At 41.8% G+C, this 19,559-nt stretch overlaps 2 protein-coding genes across 2 annotated transcripts in view; both read left to right on the top strand.

The window, feature by feature from the left end:
• The window catches only part of NLRP14 (NLR family pyrin domain containing 14), a 64,804-nt gene extending 60,349 nt beyond the window's left edge, over positions 1-4,455 (top strand). The window contains exon 11 of the mRNA XM_054438663.2: positions 4,238-4,455. Coding sequence (XP_054294638.2) covers positions 4,238-4,253 — 16 coding nt within the window. The 3' untranslated portion in view covers positions 4,254-4,455. The remainder of the gene's footprint in view (positions 1-4,237) is intronic.
• Positions 4,456-15,378: 10,923 nt separating this feature from the next.
• Positions 15,379-19,120, top strand: RBMXL2 (RBMX like 2). Its single transcript, XM_054438660.2, has one exon. It carries the CDS (start codon positions 17,567-17,569, stop codon positions 18,746-18,748), a length of 1,182 nt encoding a protein of 393 aa, XP_054294635.1. The 5' UTR covers positions 15,379-17,566; the 3' UTR covers positions 18,749-19,120.
• Positions 19,121-19,559: the final 439 nt, after the last annotated feature.

The raw sequence follows: 19,559 nt of genomic DNA, 5'->3' as shown, positions 1-19,559 counted from the left end.
CCTGGATATGAGGCTGGAGGATGCGGACAGGGAAGATCAGTTAAAATGCCTTGTTTTTTCCTTACTTCCACTGGCATGGCTTAGTTCACAGCCCCGCTATCTCTGGCACCTTTTATTAAAATGTGTCTCCATATGTGTTCTTGGGATCACCAGTGTCAAGATCACTTGGGTATCTGTCTTAAAATGGAGATTCCTGAACCCCACACTAGACTTACCAAATCAGAATGTCTGGGTAAGAGTCCTTAGAAACCAAGATTTTTGATAATTTCCCAGGCAAATTCTTAAGTATACTAATAGTTGAGAATCGCTAGTTTCAATAGAAGTGGGAGTCTACTTCTACAATGAACACTTTCTATAGCTTATTGTAAAGATAAGGAGGATTAATTTCCTTTAAGGGAATATAAGGTTATTTGGGCTAGAGCTAGAAACAGATTCTTTCATTTGGCAAAAGCATGACACAATAAATTGTGTGTGTGTGTGTGTGTGTGTGTGTGTGTGTGTGTGTGTGTGTGTGAAAGACTGTTCTGGTTATTTATCGATCATGTAACAAACTATCCCAAAACTTGGTGGCTTAAAATAATAATGATTTTATTAAATCTCATAACTTGGATTGGAATTCAGAAAGGGCCCAGCTGAACATTTCTTATACTCCACATGGTATCACTTGGGGTCCTTGGTGGTATTCACCTGGCAGCCAGATTGCTCTAGAGGCCCCAGATAACTTGTACATGTCTGCTGCCTTGGCAGGGATGGCTGAAAGGCTGGGTTGAGCCAGACCCCTCTTCCTGTTATCAGCCGAAGTCTAGTGGTTCTCAGCAATTTTGGTCCTTGCCCCCTCAGAGGAAAGAATTCAACTGAGGGGCCGAAGCAGGTTTAAAGCAGAGGCAAAGTTTATTAAAGAAAGCAAAGTACACTTGGAAGAAATCAAGCAGGCCACTTGAGAGATTCAAGTGTCTCTCTTGATCCTTGGTTTGAGACTTTATACATTGACTCATCTTCCAGGCTCTTTTCCCCTGTTGATCCCTCCCTTGGGCAGGTTGTTGCTTGATTACCTGTGTGCAGTGGCCTGCCAGCACTTGTGAGAGGCCCCGTGCACAGTGTGTTTACTGAAGTTGTATGCATGCTCCCTCCCTTGGGATGATTTTTCCTTACTGGTCGAGCTCCTCCAGGGGATGGTCATATACAGGTCAAAGTCCACCGTCTTGCTCCCCTTTGCACACACTTGAAATTTTATCAGGGATTGTGGTTTGCTGACTCCAGGTGTTTTCTGTCTGTTGGAGGAGTCCTTTCCCTTCTGGTGGCAGTTGTGGCCACTTATTGTCTCAGAGGGATAGTTTTGTGCTCACCTGTCCTTCACCTGATGACAGCCAGACATCTCTGGGGGCCCTCCCTTGTCCTGCTCATTATCTCAGAGGAAAAGGTTTACGAGGGCTTGACTATGACTCAAGAATTGCTTGGCATTCCTGGGGGCCCTCTCTCCTGCCCTGCTCTCATATCTGTCTAATTACCTACTCTAACATTGCTTGTAGTCTTAGGGCCTCTCCATGTGGTTTCTGCAGTGTGGGGATTCAGGATTTGAAAGGGCCAAGAGGAAGCTGCCAGTTTTCTTAAAAGCTAGGCCCAGAACTGGCATAAAGTCACTTCCATAATCCTCTATTAGTGAAAATAGTACAGGCCAGCTCAGATTCTAGGGTGATCAATTGTTGGTGGGAGTAGTGTCAAAGAATTTGTGGCCTTCCTTAGTTCACCACAAACTTAATGTTTTTCTCCTTGTCTGTGGGAGAAAATAAAGCCTCTTAACTTATTGTAAGGCAAAAACCAACACTTTTTCTTTGATAAGACTGTCAATTCCTGTGCAGTTCTGGTCACCAAAATGTGTGGGTTTTTACCACACCAAGCAGTTTTCCAACACCAGCTGAGTGTCCTATAATTCAGTTCTATTCTGACATTATCATCCTGGAGGTAGCATGGTATCCCACAGGTGAGGATCTCAGTCCCACAAGACTGTCCCCTATTTGAAGTACCAATTGCAAGTTCCAGGTTGTGACCTGTTCTTCTGACAAACCGGCCATAAGTCAGGGTTCCCACAACTCTCTTTTCCCTGGGTTCCATAATTTGCTAGGATGGCTCACAGAACTCAGGGAAGTACTTTGCTTATGTTTACCCATTTATTATAAGAGAATATTTCAAATGATACAAATGAACAGCCATATGAAAGAGACACATAGGGCGAGGTTCGGAAGGTTCTATCCCTATGCATTTGGCTTGTGCTACCTTCTCAGCACATGGATGTGTTTAGCAACCAGGGAGCTCTCTAAATCCCATCTTTTTGTGGAAGCTTCATTAGGTAGTCATGATTGATTAAGTCACTGGCCATGTCATAAACTCAACCTTCAGCACCCCCTTGCTTCTTTGGAGGTTGGGATGGGGAGTGCTGAAAATTCCAACCCTTTAATCACATAGTTGGTTCTCCTAGCAACCAGCCCCCATCCTGAAACTATCCAGGAGCCTCCAGCTACCAGCCATCTCATTAGCATACAAAAACACTTATTGCTTCAAATATTCCCAAAGTTTTAGGACCTGTGTGCCTTGAAAGGGGCCAGGAAATCACACTCGTATAATATCCCCTGGGTCAATGTGGAGGACTGGAGAATAGACCTTGGCAGTCAGAGGGGGCAAATGGTTTTCGTGAAAATTTGCAAGTAATGTTACTGGTGCTGATATCCACACAAAACAGTAATACTGCTGCTGACATTTGGCATAGGTGATACTTAGAGAGGTGGCTTTACTGAGGTTGATTCCCAGTGAGGACAGTCTTGCTAGTTAGAGGAAGCTAACCAGGGCTATTATAACAAACACAGAAAAGAAAGTATACACCAAAGTGGTGACACCTCTTTCACATGATAGCCTTGGGCTGCAGTCATCGTCTCATCCTTCACAGACAACAGGATTTCCAAGCTGCCCAAGGAAAACTCCAACAAAGGTAAATGTTTCTTAAGATAATTTCTACCAGACTGTCAGAAAAAGGAAAATTCTTATATTTCTGAAACCATTTCAGAGCATTATAGAGGAAGACAGCTTTTCTAATTCATTTTTTAAAGATGAAAACTATTGATAATAGAACCTGACAACCAAAATGAGTGATTGAGGCATGAGTCTCAAATCATCAGGATTTATTGAGCCAGCTTGAGAATGCATCTGGGAAAAATAGGGGTCACAGGTGCATCTGTGGCTGTTTTTTCTATAGAGGATCTGAAGAGGTTTAGTATTTATACATTTTCCTTTAAAAAGGGGACGTGGCAGTGAAATTAATGATTATATAGTTTTCAGACTTTAGTGCCCAGTAAATCTACATTTTATGTAAGGTGAACATTTGAAGAAAAAAGGAATAAAGCAAGCAGATGTCTCAGGAGTGGAGGAATAATTAATCTTTGTCTTTTTGGTGTACCTGGGAAGATAAGCTAGTTGTTGACATTATTGGTGTGGAGCCTTTTGAAAGGGCTGGTTTCTGTTTAGCCTGTAGGGAAGAAAGCCTAATGGTAGTTAACTAAGGGGAGGGAGTAATGTGGTGTGTCTGACCTCCCATTTCTCCTGACATGAATGGGAACTCAGCTTCCAAGGTTTTTCCAGGGTTCCCTTGGCCAACTGGGGGTCCATTCAGTCAGTTGGGGACTTTGGATTTTATTATTTCTCAAGCCTAACAGCACTATCATGAAATTTAAAGATGAATGTCACTTACGACTATGCAAAGACCTAGTATTAAAATTTTTGAAAATTTCAACATTTAGTTAAAATATACTATGATTATTGTGACTTAGAAGTGCAAGAGTGGGCTGATGTTAGGAGGAATATTATAATTTATCACATTAATTGGATGATGCAGAAAAACCAATTACCTCAATTTACGTTGAAAAGGCGTTTAATAAAATTCAGTCTCTTTGTGAGGTAGTTTTATAACATGATGAGGAATGTTCATCTTAAACTAATAGCAATACACTTAGAAGCATTAGCATTTAAATATTAAAAACATGCCTGGTGGTATAACTGAGCCTATATTACAAAAATCATTATGTGTTCATTTTACTTATTCTTTGTCTTTGTTCTTTTCTTCCTCCATGCAAGCAAGCATGGAGTATAGAGTTGTTTTGAGAGAATATAGTCACTAGTAATTGTTTAACTTCATATCCTAAATTCTGGGGGCAACCTGCAGAATTAATGAACTCGTTTTTCTTTTAAGGAACAATGATCCTTAGGTCATGCAGGCCTCCTTGATGGCATCCAGAAGTTTGATCACCCTAGAGATGCAGATAGTTTTGATCATCGGGGATCTCCCCTCCTGCACATCTACCTTATTCATAAAAGCCCACAGTTATGTTCGAAGGCAGGTCAGACTTGAGAGCTCATCTCTCCTGCCCTCTCACTTTAGCCAAATTGAATAAACTTTTATCTGCTCCTAAGTGCTGATGTGTCAGTGTTTCACTTACTGCACATCAGATATATGAACCTAAATTTTGGTGTTCTACAACAGGGTCACTGCTGTAGAACAGTGGTGATGGTTAGAATAAGTCAAATGAAAATTTTGATATTTTGATCATTATGGATATTTTTGCACTAACTTTTATCTCTAAAAATAGTATTTATCGTGGTTACTAAGTTTTTTTGTATCTCCTTAAATTTTGTGCATCAGGCAAGTCACTCCCCTCATGCTAAACTCAGCTCTGGGGAAGAAAGTGTTTGCAATTTTAAATAGAGTCGAGTCAGATTGTCAAAAAAGCAAATAGAGTCTTCAAAACTAACTTTAGTTTTTTTTATTCTTTATGTTTTATCGTTTTCTTTTTAATTTTTTGTGAATTTTTATTGCATTATTTCTGCTATCTTTAAATTTATTCTGTTAGTATGCTAACTTCTTAAGTTGGATTCTTCTGATTCCCAGCCTTCTCTCTTTTATTATAAGCATTAAGGCTATGAATTTCCCTTTGCATACCTGATCCTCTCTGGCCACTCAGCTCCTCTTCCTCCTCCTTACAGAGCTGGCTCTGGATGATCCCTAAACCTGCAGTTGAACTATCACCTCCTCAGAGAGGTTGAGCACTCTGTCTTATATATCATCATCTCCCCCTCCCCTTTCCTACCAAAGCACCGTGTTTCTTTTTTTTTCCTACCACTATCACAGATATGTAATTATTTTATTTCCCATTGCGTGTCTCCCTCATCACAATGTAAGTTCTATGAGAACAGAAACTATGAGCATTTTCTTCACTATTTTATTTCCAGCCTACAGCACAGTGTCTTCTTGCACATGTGGGCTATGATTCAAGAATGAATGAATGAGTGAATAAAAATTGATGAATGAAGGAAGAATGAATAGAAGCAAAAGCATCCTACTCTTCCAGGGAACACTTGTATTATTTTCCAACTTCCCAGCAACTCGGTGAAGTTAAGTGATCTCGTTATCATGGGAAGCCCCGCAGACTCCAGCAGAAGTCACTGCCCGAAACACCTAGCTCTCTGGAGACTCCCTAGAATCGCATCCGGTGGGAGTCCCGGGATTCTATCCCAGGGTGCCCCACGTTTCTGGTTGTCTTTTTACATTTCTTTAATTGGGTGTGACGAATCAGCTCTCAGGCCCTGAACTTCCGCTCCTCCTTCTGTGTCCTTGAGCCAGATGCCCTCGAAACTCGGCGTGGGGCGCCTGGTAGGGGCGTGGATGCGACTGGAAAGGAGGTGACCCCAATTCTGGTCTCCATCACCAGAGAAAGCAGGACCCTGGACAGCACCAAGAGCCCACAACAGCTAGCATTCCTCCCTTTAGTTCTGAGTTCTTTGCCCACAGGGGGCAATTTCGCCAATCTGAGCCGAGGTCCCAATCTCTGAAGCCACTCTCCTAAAGATAGAAATGGATTCCAGAAAAATGGATGCTTACCATTCATTGAAGTAACATAAGTATATGTGAATTAAAAGTCAGCCACTCTTTTGGTTCATGCTGTTTGAATAAATGGGGGTGTATTAGTCCATTTTCAGGCTGCAGATAAAGACATACCTGAGACTGAGCAATTTACAAAAGAAAGAGGTTTAATGGACTTACAGTTCCATGTGGCTGGGGAAGCCTCACAATCATGGCAGAAGGTGAAAGGCACGTCTCACATGGCTATAGAAAAGAGAGCTTGTGCAGGGAAACTCGTCTTTTTGAAACCATCGGATCTCGTGAGACTTATTCACTATCATAAGAACAGCATGGGAGAGACCTGACTACGTGATTCAGTTACCTCCCACTGGGTCCCTCCCACAACATGTGAGAATTCAAGATGAGATCTGGGGGGGGGACACAGCCAAACCATATCAGAGGGGGTTCCCAGTAGTCAAATTTATAGAGACAGAAGAATGGTAGTTGCCAGGGTCTGGAGGTGGGGTGGGGGGACACTGGGGTTGTTTAATGGGTATAGGGTTTCAGTTTTGCAAGACAAAGAGTTCTAGAGTGTTTGCACAACAATGTGAATGTACTTAACACTACTGGACTATACACCTAAAAATGACTAAGATGGAAAATTTTATGTGCATTTTAACCACAATTTAAAAAATACATTGGATTAAATTAAGTTTAAAAATTGAATTAGGCTGGGTGTGGTGGCTCACGCCTGTAATCCCAGCACTTTGGGAGGCCGAGGCGGGTGGATCACGAGGTCAGGAGATCGAGACCATCTTGGCTAACATGGTGAAACCCTGTCTGTACTAAAACTACAAAAAATTAGCCAGGCATTATGGTTGGTGCCTGTAGTCCCAGCTACTCAGGAGGCTGAGGCAGGAGAATGGTGTGAACCTGGGAGGTGGAGCTTGCAGTGAGCCAAGATAGCACCACTGTACTCCAGCCTGGGCGAAAGAGCGAGACTCTGTCTCAAAAAAAAAAAAAGCAAAAAAATTGAACTAGATTAAATTACATTTTAAAGAAATTAGAGGGCTGGGCACAGTGGCTCACACCTGTAATCCCAGCACTTTGGGAGGCCGAGGCGAGTGGATCACCTGAGGTCAGGTGTTTGAGACCACCCTGGCTAACGTGGTGAAACCCCGTCTCTACTAAAAATACAAAAGTTAGCTGGGCATGGTGGTGGGTGCTTGCAATCCCAGCTACTTGGGAGGCTGAAGCAGGAGAATTGCTTGAACCGGGAGGCAGAGGCTGCAGTGAGCCAAGATCGCACCATTGCACTCCAGCCTGGGTGACAAGAGTGACACTCCGTCTCAAAAAAAAAAAATAGATTACATTAAATCTTTTAAAAACTAGGAGGTATCCAAATTGGAAGTCTCCCTCCCTACTACTGAAGAATTGTGGGATAGTATAGAGCCATGGGGTTGCTCCACATGTCTGGACCATTGAACCAGAACTCAATCCCTGAAGATAGCAGAAACAAAGTAAGGGTCCCAGGCCACAGGCACTTGGTTCTGCTGCAGGGAAGTTTCCCTGACCTTTCCAGTTGGAAAGAGTCTCATTTAATTGTCTTAGGGACTTATACCCTGAGGAGATAGGGATTTGCAAGACAATTCTTTGCATTCTCCAACTCTTCCTTGTCAGGACATAGCCCTGTGCAGATTTTCTGGGGGGCCAGAGGAAGAAGATGATTCCTTTTTCTCTTTCTCTATGGTAGATACACTTATCTTCTTCATCTTGGAGCTTCTCTGCCCCCTAAATTCCCATCTAGAGTTACCTGTTCCAGTTACTCTCCTGGAGGATACGGAGGCCAATGTAGCCAGTAAGATACTCTGTAGAGAATGTCCCCTCTTTGCCTGGTTCTCATTCCTTTGGTGTACTCTTCTTTGTTCACCAATATTCACACCTTCACTCATCATTCAGATCTACCACAATTCTCTGCCATTAGTTGTAAAAGGAATAAAAAGTAATCATTCTTTGTCATAGTCACATAGAGAACAGTGTATAAACACATATTCATCAATTGTATTTTTGCAATTTCGGGTATTATAAGTATACATTAAAATATTACTTAATTTTTCAAAATAAGTAGTCTAGACCATGAGTGTTCGAATTTATGAAGACCATATATGTTAGAACCTCTTCATTGCAGTTGACTTGTGTTGGAAACAAATGCTCGGTGCCACAAAGAAGAACTAGCACTGAGACAAAGGACAAAGGGTCTCTCAGCAAGGCAAATTTACTTCTGCAGAAGGGTGCATCTCACGTATGGAGCAAGGGCGAGAGCACATAGAACAAAGGAAAGCAGGGGTTTTTTATTATCTCTAACGCAGCTTCTGCTTCTGTGTCTTTCCCCTATTGGCTAGGGTTGGACCCCACAATCTAAGCTGAATCTGGTTGGCTAACTTGAAAAGTGCAGGAATGCGGTTACACTGGTGGGAAGGCAGGAAGATCAGTGTCAGTGGGAGAAGCCATTGCGATGGGAGGGGTAATTCACAGCATGGGTAGCAGATGTGGAATATGGGCTCTATAGATAAGGACTGGCGGGAAGGTTTTTTACCAGGGCAGGGGGAACACAGAGAGTAAGGAAGTCTGGCTTTGAAAGCAGGGAACAAAGGACAAGGAAACTTCAGCAAGCTAAACCTTTGAAGAATTTCTTACTGTATTTAACAACTTGGCAACTGTTTAGGTATCCTGGGGACCCCATTTGCAGCTGGCATCTGAAGTGAGGGCAGCCTTATTGGGACTAAGCCCTTAAAGTGTGAGTCTGCAGTAATTCCTGGTACTTAGTGTCAGAATAGAATTGTAGGACACATGGTTGGTGTCGGAAAATTAAGAATTGTTGTTGAAAAATGATATACTATCTATCCTTGATTACTACAGTAGTCTCCTAGCCAACTTGGGCATTCCTATGACGCCCTCAGATTCAATAATTTACTAGAACGATTCACAGAACTCAAGAAAGTACTATACATTTTGTCATGACCAATGCAAGATTAGAAATAACCAGGTCCATGCATGTTTGTGTCTTTCCACAATGTCAGGCTTTTATTGATGCTATTTCAATCACAAATGCCACCTGGAGTTCCCACGGAGACAATTCTCCATAGTAATTCCTGTTTACTCCCTAGCCAGAGCTATGGTCACACAGGTTCAAGCCACTCCACAAGTCAGTCAATATGACAAACCATACATAGCAGTGTGCTTAACCAATATTCAAATGTTATATGTTAAACATTCCACAAAAGCAAAATAATATTTATCACCAAGAGGAAAAAGAGATAGTGTAAGACTTAAAGAAAGAGGAAAGAAACACGAAACACGGCTTGGCAGTCAAAGACAGGTTTTCTTTAGTTAAAACATGAGAGGTGCTCCTGTCCGATTGTGGTCAGGATCACTTTCTCTTACAGACTAAGAGTATATATTTGTTTTAGGGTGAGGGGGCTTATCACAAGCTTGGAATGTTTATGTGTGTAGAGAAGTTTATGGCGGGGTTGGAATCTCTCAGGGAGGAGGGGAGGTTGTCTTGGGACAGAAATCTTTCTGGCCCAGAGTGGGGGTTATCTCAAGGCTGGCATCTTCCTGGCTGGAGGGGTCTTATCTAGGGGCTAGCATATCTTTGGTTAGGGAGGAGTTTGAAATGTTTCTGGTTGGAGATGTTATTGGTGGTTTATGGTCATGCTGACCTTAGCCATTAGGCTGATGCCCTTTGAATTTAGGTGGTTTTTTTTTTATTAAGGTGAACTTTAGAATTAGGGCCTTGTCCCAAATGGTGATGCTCCTGCTCTGTCAGATAGGAGAAACGGTTAATCAATCAGTCCAGGGAAAGTGAAGAAGACAGAATCCTGGTCTGAGCCAAGTGGTCTGGGTGGTCTGTTGGTCTTGCAAGGCAGAGTCTTTGACTGCAAGATAGCATTACCCAAGATGGCCATTTTGAGCTGCTGAAGGGCTAATCTTTTATAGTCACAGAGTCCTCTGATGAGAACCAATAGTGGAAGAGTTCTTGTTTGTGTCTCTATGTGATTGGATGCCATCTTTATTTTTTAAATTTGTTTATTAAACAAAACATCTTATCCTTGTTGGCAAAGTATCCTATGAAATATAAAGAAGAGTGTTTTTCTAAGATGGAGTTAGTTATGTCAAGGGTGCTCTATACACTTGTGATTACAGTTTATTATAAAGGATAGGAGGCAACATCCAGATGAGGAGGTACATAAGGCAAGGAAGGGGGAAAAGTGTACAGTTTCCATGCCCTCTGTGGCATGCCACCCTCCCAGCACATCTATGTGTTTATCAATTTAAAAATTCCCTAAATCCCACTGCTTGGAGTTTTTATATGAGATCTCATTATATAGATGTGACTGATTAAATGATTGGCCATCAGTGATTAAACACAACCTCTAGTGCCTCTCCTGTCTCTGGAAGTCAGGATGGGAGGTAGGGCTAAAGTTCTGACCCTCCATTCACAGAGTTTGTTTCTCTGGTGAACGGCCCCCATCCTACAGTAATCTAGGGCCCCCACTATGAATTACCTCATTAGCATAAACTCAGGTATGGTCAAAGGGGCTCTTTATGGATAACAAAAGACAGTCCTACCACTCAGGAGTCTCCAAGGGTTTTAGAAGGTCTGTACCAGGAACCAGGACAAGGACCAAATATATATATTTTTGTTACATCACAGGATACCCCTTGGTCTTTGACCATGGATTCTTTATAGCAAAAGGATCATCTGTCTGAGCAACATTTTGAGGAAGGAGTGTGGTATAGGAATAGGAGGCTTTTAACTCATCTTTTTCCAATTCATTTGACTATCGATATTGGTATTATAATTTTTACCAACAATGCAAGTGTAAAACAATATTACATTATGGTAGATGTAACTAAAAAATAAAGTCGAAAGATGCTGGCATATTACTAGAGTCCCATTCAGTTCTTAATAATTAGTTCAGTCTGTTATATTTCATGAAAATGTCTCCTGGGATGAGGCCACTCCGGTTTGCAGGCTTTCATTTGATCCTGACTAGTTCCAATAGCAGAAGTGGTGTCAGCAATAGATGGTTTTACCCTTCGAGGCATCAGATATAACTGAGTAAAAGATAATATCTTTTGCTCTGAGCCTCTTTCAAGGTGTTAAAGTACTATTGAGTTTCCATCATTACAGAACCCATTTATTTGTTGCATTATCCTCATCTACTATTTTTCCTTCTCTCCATTTATACAAATTTTTCCGCCTTTGGAAGGGACATTAGGTTCAACCACTGTGCTGGTCTAATTGCAGGCAGAAATACTAATCTAGCAAGTACCTCTCCATCCGCCCACTACCATTCACATAGGTAGTGTTACATAGTTATAGAAATGGGCTATTTTTACCATTAGACATTATAATTGTGTTCACGGTCAATCCCAGTATTTCTAGATTAGGTGAAGGCACAATCTGCCCCATCAGGCCTGTAGGAATTCTGACATAAAGTTTAGAATACAGCTATACTTTATTGTTTAGGAATCATCACTGCCTTCAGCACTTGCAGTTGCAGCCTTGAGCCTGTGACCATGAAGTAGGAAAAACAAAGTTGAAGTGACACGGGGAAGAAAGAAGAAAGTATAGTCATCAGTCATCTTCCCTGTGGGAAAAATTGCATAGTCATACCAGCATCTTCTCCCACTCCCTATCCTGCTGATCTACCAGAAAACCAGGAATCTATCTAGGAGATGCTTGTCTCCTTGTTGTTGAGTGTGAGCACACATTTGCAAAGGTGTGTAAGCCAGCTCTTCATGCTTTTATATTCTCCCATTTTAGGCAACCAATGTTTCAAATGCCCATTCCAATTCTCTACTGAATTATTATATTACTCTGAGGAAAATATCTCTCTGCCCATTCTTGAAATTATAGATTGTGAGAGGTGTTCCTCAGTCTGATGAAATGTTACTTGGTAGTCCAAATTGATGCAATATTTTCTATTCCGATTTTTGACAGTTCTCTGAATATTTGCATCTATCACTGGGTAAGGAAAGCCAAATCCAGTGTCTATTCCCATCAAGACCCCCTCATAGCCAGCATCAGTCCCACCTACCAGCTTGTTCAGGGTCTTCTTCCAGGGACTGTTGACACACAGCCATCTGCAGTGTCTGTCTCTTATTTTTGGAAGGCAAAACAGTTTTTAATGGTATTTTGTGCTTCAGAGGTGCAAGAGGAATATGTCTAGAGTTCATCCATCTTTACATTGCTGCAGGCCCCCAGTGTCCACTCATTTCATGGACCCAGGTGGCTACTTCAAGCAAGCATACTGGGATATCTACTGGTCAATTGCAGTCACCTGCTGAACCTACAAATGGATTCTTCTGTTGGGTACCAATGTGTTCTACCTTAATGCACTCCTCCCCAAATTCTCTTACTGATTTTCCTATGGGTATGCCTTTAATAGGCATTTTTACATTGCTCTCTGTCTGGCCACATGGTCAGGCCATTGGTCACCATCCACAAAGCAGTAAAATCTCAAGCAGGGGATTTTTGTCTTTGTTCAATTCTTCCATCACTATAAGGAAAATAGCACATAATGTTGCCCATCAAACTGGTTTGTTTTTATGTTCTTCAAACATAGAGGTGGCCTTCCAAATAGGATGCTGTTCATTCACCTTGAAACTGCTATTTATAAACCAAACAACTTTCTGCTGGTCGTTTGAGAACAATTCACAGGGTACTATCCATAGTATAGAATCTGGCACCTCCTCACAATATTCCAAAGTCAGTCCTGGGGAAAAGAGTCTACGTGCTCCTCCAGTAGTGTATTCCTATTTTGACATAAGAAATGTTTTGTTTCTGCTCATAGTTACTGACACAGAGGTCTTAAAACCTTTGGAACTTCCTGGGAGATAGGAGTACCCTTTGTTTTATTGAGGTGACTCTTGGCGGGCTCCTTGATAGCTTTGGGATGGCCGCTGGTCACCAGAAATACCAAGCCATGATTAGAGGTGGAGAATGTTCAGCTCACACCCCATCCTCCAGGAAGGGGAAATGGGCTAGAGATTGACTTAATCAATTGTGTCTATGTCATGAAGCCTCCATAAAAATCCCGAAAAGGCTGGCTTTGGAGAGCTTCCAGGTTGGTGAACACATTCACTTGCTAGAAGGGTGGCTCACCCCAGCTTCATGGGTCAGAAGCCCCTACACTCTGGACCCTTCCAGACCTTGACCTATGTATATCTTCATCTGTTGTTCATCTGTATCTTTTATCATGATCTTTATAATAAACCAGAAATGTGTTTTCCAGATTTCTGTGAGATATCATAGTAAATTATCAAACCCAAGGAGGGTTGTGGGAATCCCCAATTTGTAGCCAAGTCGGATAAGAAGTGTAGGTCATCTGGGGATCCACTTCTTGTGACTGGTGTCTGAAGTTGGGGGTAATCTTGTAGAAATAAGCCCTTTGAGGTCTGCAATACTTCAGGTAGTTAGTGTCAAAATTGAATTGTGGGACACCCAGTTGGTGTCCAGGAGCTGGAGAATTGGTTGGTGTGGGGAAGAACTCCATATTTCAATAAAATTTAAACTGTGGTAAAATACATATAACTGTGTTCACCATCTTAACCAGTTTGGTAGCATTAAGTGTACTCATATTTACTGTGGTAAAATACATGTAACATGGTGTTCACCATCTTAACCAGTTTGGTAGTATTAAGTATATTCATATTTACTGTGGTAAAATACATATAACATGGTGTTCACCATCTTAACCTGTTTGGCAGTGTTAGGCTTATTCATATTTACTGTGGTAAAATACATACAACATTGTGTTCACCATCTTAGCCAGTTTAGTAGTGTTAAGTGTATTCATATTGTTGTGCAACCAATCCCCAGAACTTTTTCATCCTGCAAAGCTGAAACTCTGTACTCATTAAGCAACAGCTCTTCATTTTCCCCTCCTAGCCCCTGGCAACTACATTCTACTTTCTGTCTCTATAAATTTAACTAGACACCTCATATAAGTAAAATCATACAGTATTAGTCTTTTTGTGACTGGTTTATTTCACCTAGCATAATGTCCTTAAGGTTCATCCATGTTGTAGTATATGTCAGAATTTCCTTCCCTAAGGCTAAATAATATTTTATTATGTGTATATAGAACAGTTTCTCAGTATTTATGGGGAATTGGTTCCAGGACCACCAAGGATACCAAAATCCAGGGGTGCTAAGTCCCTGATATAAAATTACTTAGTATTTGCATATAACCTGTACATATTCTCCCATATACTTTAAATCATCTTTGGATTACTGATAATACCTAATACAATGTAAATGCTACAGAAATAGTTTTTATAAGGTATTGTTTATGAAATAGTGACAAGAAAATGAAGTCTGTACATGTTCAGTACATAGTGTTTTGTGAAATATTTTTGATCCTCAGGTGGCTGAATCCATAAATGTAGAACCCACAGATATGGAGGGCTGACTATGCTACATTTTAAAATTAATTAATCTGTCAATGGACAGTTGCATTGCTCCCACTTCTTGGCTGTTGTGAATACTGTTGCTATGTGTGTGGGTATACAAATATCTAAGAACCTACTGTCAAATCTTTTGGTTATATATCCAGAAATAGTGTTGTTGATTCCTATGGTAATTCTATTCCTAATTTTTTGAAGAACTGTCATACTGTTTTTAATAGTGGCTGTACCATTTTATATTCTCACCAGCACTACACAGGGGTTCCAATTTCTCCACATCCTTACCAACACTTATTCTTTTTGTGCTTTTGACAATAACTATCCTAATTGATATAAGATAATAAGATTATTACATTTTCTTCAGTCATGGGGAAGTTTCAATTAATGTCCAAGATTGAGCTAGTAATTGACTCAGATGTAAATTCTGCACTTCAAAGTCCCTGTAGTTGTTGCTGGGAGGCCCTCCAGGCTTTTGCCACAAGCCCTAATCTACCCTCCACACAGGTCCACTGTACACAGAATTTGTGCATCCTAGCACTTCAGGTTTTATTCTATACTGTGTGGGCTTGAACAATCTTGTTCCTTCCTATTTAGCAAATATAATTAATATTTCTTAAAGGTGGAATTTATATGCCTTGTGTTTTATAGCACTAGGTAGGGAAACATTCCCCAGTCAGACACAATATCCATTCCCAGAATACATTCAGGTAAAAGAGACACAATTTTTTCACATAAAACATATGTAAGCATTCCAATTTTCGCCCAAACTTTGATCTTGATCCTATCATTTTTTGCAGAGCAGAGAGCGTTTTAGGGGCCTCTGCAACCCCTCTCCCACAAATACGGAAATAAAGGAAAATCTGGAGTTCCTTTAAAGGAAATTCCATGTATCTAGCTATCCCTGAGGAATGAAGTTAAGGAACTTCATCAAATTCCTTAAATGAATAAGGAACTTCATAAGCAAGAAAGTAATAGGAACCTAAAACAATAACCATGGAAGTTAAGAGTCAGGAGATTTTTTGTTCTCCTATAGACACTAAATATAATGTCTTAACATATGTCCCTGAGTTGTCTTTCAGAAACCCAGATCCCACCAAACAATTCCACAGGCAGGTAGACCTCAGATAAGAGGGAACTGGGGACAAAACTCTGACAACCATTCTTTGTTCTAAATATCTTCCTGAGGGGCCTGGATGGAGTCACACTCAGGAGCCAAAGCTCATTCTTTTCTGCTGACTGCAAATTCTCTTCCTTCACCAACTGCAAATCAGAAAATCTGTGAATCTACCTATGACCTGTAAGCCCCCTACTTCAAGAGATATCTCTCCTTTGGGCCAATACCAATGTGTAACCTCCATGTATTGACTTATGATTTTGCCTGTAACTTCTGCTTTCCTGAAATTTACATTTTCCTTTAAAAACCTTTACTTGTAAGCCATCAGGGAGGTCAGAATTTAAGAGTAGCTGCCTGGTCTTCCTTGCTTGGAGCCCTGCAAATAAATGCCCTCCTTTTTCCTGCTGCAATCCTTAGTGTGGCTATCTGGTCTTATTGTGCCAGGAGAGCATATCTCAGTTAGGTTTGATTAATAAGTGGCACAAGTGAACCCTCTGGAGTGATGGAAATGTTATAGATTTTAATGTGGGTCATGGTTACATGGATATACACATGTAAAATTAAGCAGTAAACTTGATTTTATAAGTAAATTTATAAACTTAGCATTTTTAAGTTAGCATTCAATAAAAACATTAAGGGCAGTCATTCAAAAAAGTAGAAATAGAAGGCATAACTTCTTCCATAGTGGAGGAAAAAGAAACAAAGACAAATCACTTACTACAAGAAAAGGCAAGAAAGATGGAAAAAAGGAAGAAGGAAAGGTATGGCTGATAGCAAAGATTTAGGAAGAAATTGCAAAAGTACCGAAAGATATAAGCATCACACAAAATGGATTAAGGTAAAAAGGTTTTTACGAATAATGAGGATCATTACATAAAAAAGGTATTCACCAGAAATACGTAGCAATTCTCAATTTTTATATATCTCACAATATAACCTTAAATTACATGAAGCAAAAACCAGACATAAAGACAAAGAGAAATTTACAAATCCACAATTAGGGTAAATTTTAAGACAGTTCTAGTGTTTGGCAATTCTATCAAATAAAAAATAAGTTAGAAAAGGGAAGATTTAAATATCACAAAATAAGAAAGAACTTTGTCCAACATTTAGAGAATATACTTTCTGCTCAGTATATATGGAACATTAATTACACCATATTAGGTCACAAAGCAAGTCTCAACGAAAAACAATGGATATCGTACAGAGCATATTAAAAAATAACCAACAGGTACATATGTTTGAAAATTTACAAACATACTTCTTTAATACATGGTCCAAAAAGGAAATAATAAAAATGAGAAAATCTTAGGAACTGAACAACAATGAAAACAACATATATTACAGCTCAAGGCATGATATTAACCAGTGCATAGAGAATAAGTTTTAACCTTAAATATAACAATTAGAAGAAACATTTTTTAAACTCTTAATGTGCTAAGTGCCTTATTTAAAAAATCAGAACAAAATAATATAAACAATAAATCCAATAAATGTAGAAAGAATAAAGACAATAGCACCAAATAAAATCAAAACAGAGGATAGACAAGGCTAAAAGCTGAATAGTTTAAAAAGATCAGTAAGGTAAAATTTAAACTTGTAAACTGTTATTACTCTATTTTTCAATAATTGAAAAATGATTTTTAACTTAATTTTAGTAATAATGAAAAAAATTCATACTTTTTTTTCTGTTTGAAAATGGTTTGGGTAGCTTATGTTTGGGATCATTACAATTGTTCTCATTAAAACTAATAGAAAAAAAATTTTTCCACCTAACGGCTTTTCCCTGAGCTTTCAGGAGGCCATTAAAGCCGTTAAGACCGGGTCAGGTGAGCAGGAAGTTAAAGACTGAAAAGGAGACACAAAACTGTCGACTTTCCCGACGGCGAATCGGCCCTCTGGAGACAGCTGACCAATCACAGGCAGTAGGGGCGCGCCCTGCAGCAGGGCTGAGGCTGCGGTTCCGGGGACTCAGTGACTACGCGCCGCCTGACCGGTAGGAGCCGCCCTCGACGAGTGAGCTCGAAGGCTGCGACTGGCGCCGCCTCATCGCCTCCCACCGCCACTGACCGACCGTTCGACCAGTAAACATGATTGAAGCAGATCGCCCGGGGAAGCTGTTCATTGGGGGCCTCAACCTCGAAACCGACGAGAAAGCCCTCGAAGCTGAGTTTGGCAAGTATGGCCACATCGTCGAGGTGCTCCTGATGAAAGACCGAGAAACCAACAAGTCGAGGGGCTTTGCATTCGTCACCTTTGAAAGCCCTGCAGACGCCAAGGCCGCCGCCAGAGACATGAACGGCAAGTCCCTGGATGGTAAGGCCATCAAGGTGGCCCAGGCCACCAAACCGGCGTTCGAGAGCAGCCGGCGGGGCCCGCCGCCTCCCCGCAGCCGCGGTCGCCCGAGGTTGCTGCGCGGAACCCGCGGGGGTGGCGGCGGCCCGCGGCGTTCCCCATCCCGGGGCGGGCCCGATGACGACGGCGGCTACGCGGGGGATTTCGACCTGCGGCCCTCCAGGGCCTCGATGCCCATGAAGCGTGGGCCGCCGCCGCCGCGCAGGGCCGGCCCACCCCCCAAGAGGGCCGCGCCGTCGGGCCCGGCTCGCAGCAGCGGCGGTGGAATGCGCGGGAGGGCCCTGGCCGTGCGGGGGCGAGACGGCTACTCAGGCCCACCGCGCCGGGAGCCGCTGCCCCCGCGCCGCGACCCCTACCTGGGCCTGCGGGATGAGGGCTACTCGTCCAGAGACGGCTACTCGAGCCGAAACTACCGCGAACCCCGGGGTTTTGCCCCCTCGCCCAGAGAGTACACCCACCGCGATTACGGCCACTCCAGTGTCCGGGACGACTGTCCCTTAAGAGGCTACAGCGACCGAGACGGCTACGGGGGTCGCGACCGTGACTACGGGGATCATCTGAGCAGAGGCACCTATCGAGAGCCCTTCGAGAGCTACGGAGACCTGCGTGGCGCCGCCCCAGGAAGGGGGACACCGCCATCTTACGGAGGAGGAGGCCGCTACGAGGAGTACCGGGGCTGCTCACCCGATGCCTACAGCGGCGGCCGCGACAGTTACAGCAGCAGTTATGGCCGGAGCGACCGCTACTCGAGGGGCCGAGACCGGGTGGGCAGACCAGATCGTGGGCTCTCTCTGTCCATGGAAAGGGGCTGCCCTCCCCAGCGTGATTCTTACAGCCGGTCAGGCTGCAGGGTGCCCAGGGGCGGAGGCCGTCTAGGAGGCCGCTTGGAGAGAGGAGGAGGCCGGAGCAGATACTAAGCAGGAACAGACTTGGGACCAAAAAATCCCTTTTCAAAGAAACTAACAAAAAGAAGAACCTGTTGTATGGTAACTACCCAAGGACTAGTACAAGGAAGAGTTGTTTTTACGTTTTAAGAATTTCCTGTTAAGATCGTCTCCATTTTTATGCTTTTGGGAGAAAAAACTTAAAATTCGTTTAATTTAGTTTTAGAATTGTTAACGTTTCTTTCAACAAGCTCATGTTAAAATTATATGAACCTGAGTACTAGTCTTCTTATATTTACAAGTAGAAATTCGATTAATGGCTTCTTCCGTTGTAAATTTTCTTGATAAGTGAGGCAAACAGTTCTAAGATCTTTCATAAACATCTGCTCACCTAAAATGGAAAAATGGATCATTCTGCTCATTTAAACCAACTAGATTTTGGGTGGAGAGTGGGAGGGATTGGTGTATGCTACTTTTAAGATTTCAGGGTATCTTTCAAACTGAATCTTTGTTTCCAGTATTAAAAACCAAACAACCAGCAACAACAACAACAAAAGTGATTTAGATCAAATGTTTATGTAAAGAAAATTATATTCACTCAGTAAATCTGAAAAGTAAATGGATAATGTTGGCCATGTTTTGCCTTTTTGCTTTTTCTTTGGGAATCTACAGGATCACCTGTCCCCTCACTCCCAAAAGTACTATTTATGTTTTGAACAACAGTGGAATACTATATCAAAGGTTTGGCCAACCAACCACAAAGCTACAAAACAAGCAAATCCAAAATCCTTCAACTGATAGCATTCATTTTCACCACCAACAAATTTATTAAGAAACTAGTAGA

Source organism: Pongo pygmaeus, chromosome 9, assembly GCF_028885625.2.
Source record: "Pongo pygmaeus isolate AG05252 chromosome 9, NHGRI_mPonPyg2-v2.0_pri, whole genome shotgun sequence".
NCBI classification, from domain to species: Eukaryota; Metazoa; Chordata; class Mammalia; order Primates; family Hominidae; genus Pongo; species Pongo pygmaeus.
This window is presented reverse-complemented; position numbering and strand designations above follow the sequence as displayed.

Coding starts and splice junctions, on each gene's coding strand:
- RBMXL2 (XM_054438660.2), top strand. CDS start 17,567: ATGATTGAAGCAGATCGCCCGGGGAAGCTGTTCATTGGGGGCCTCAAC.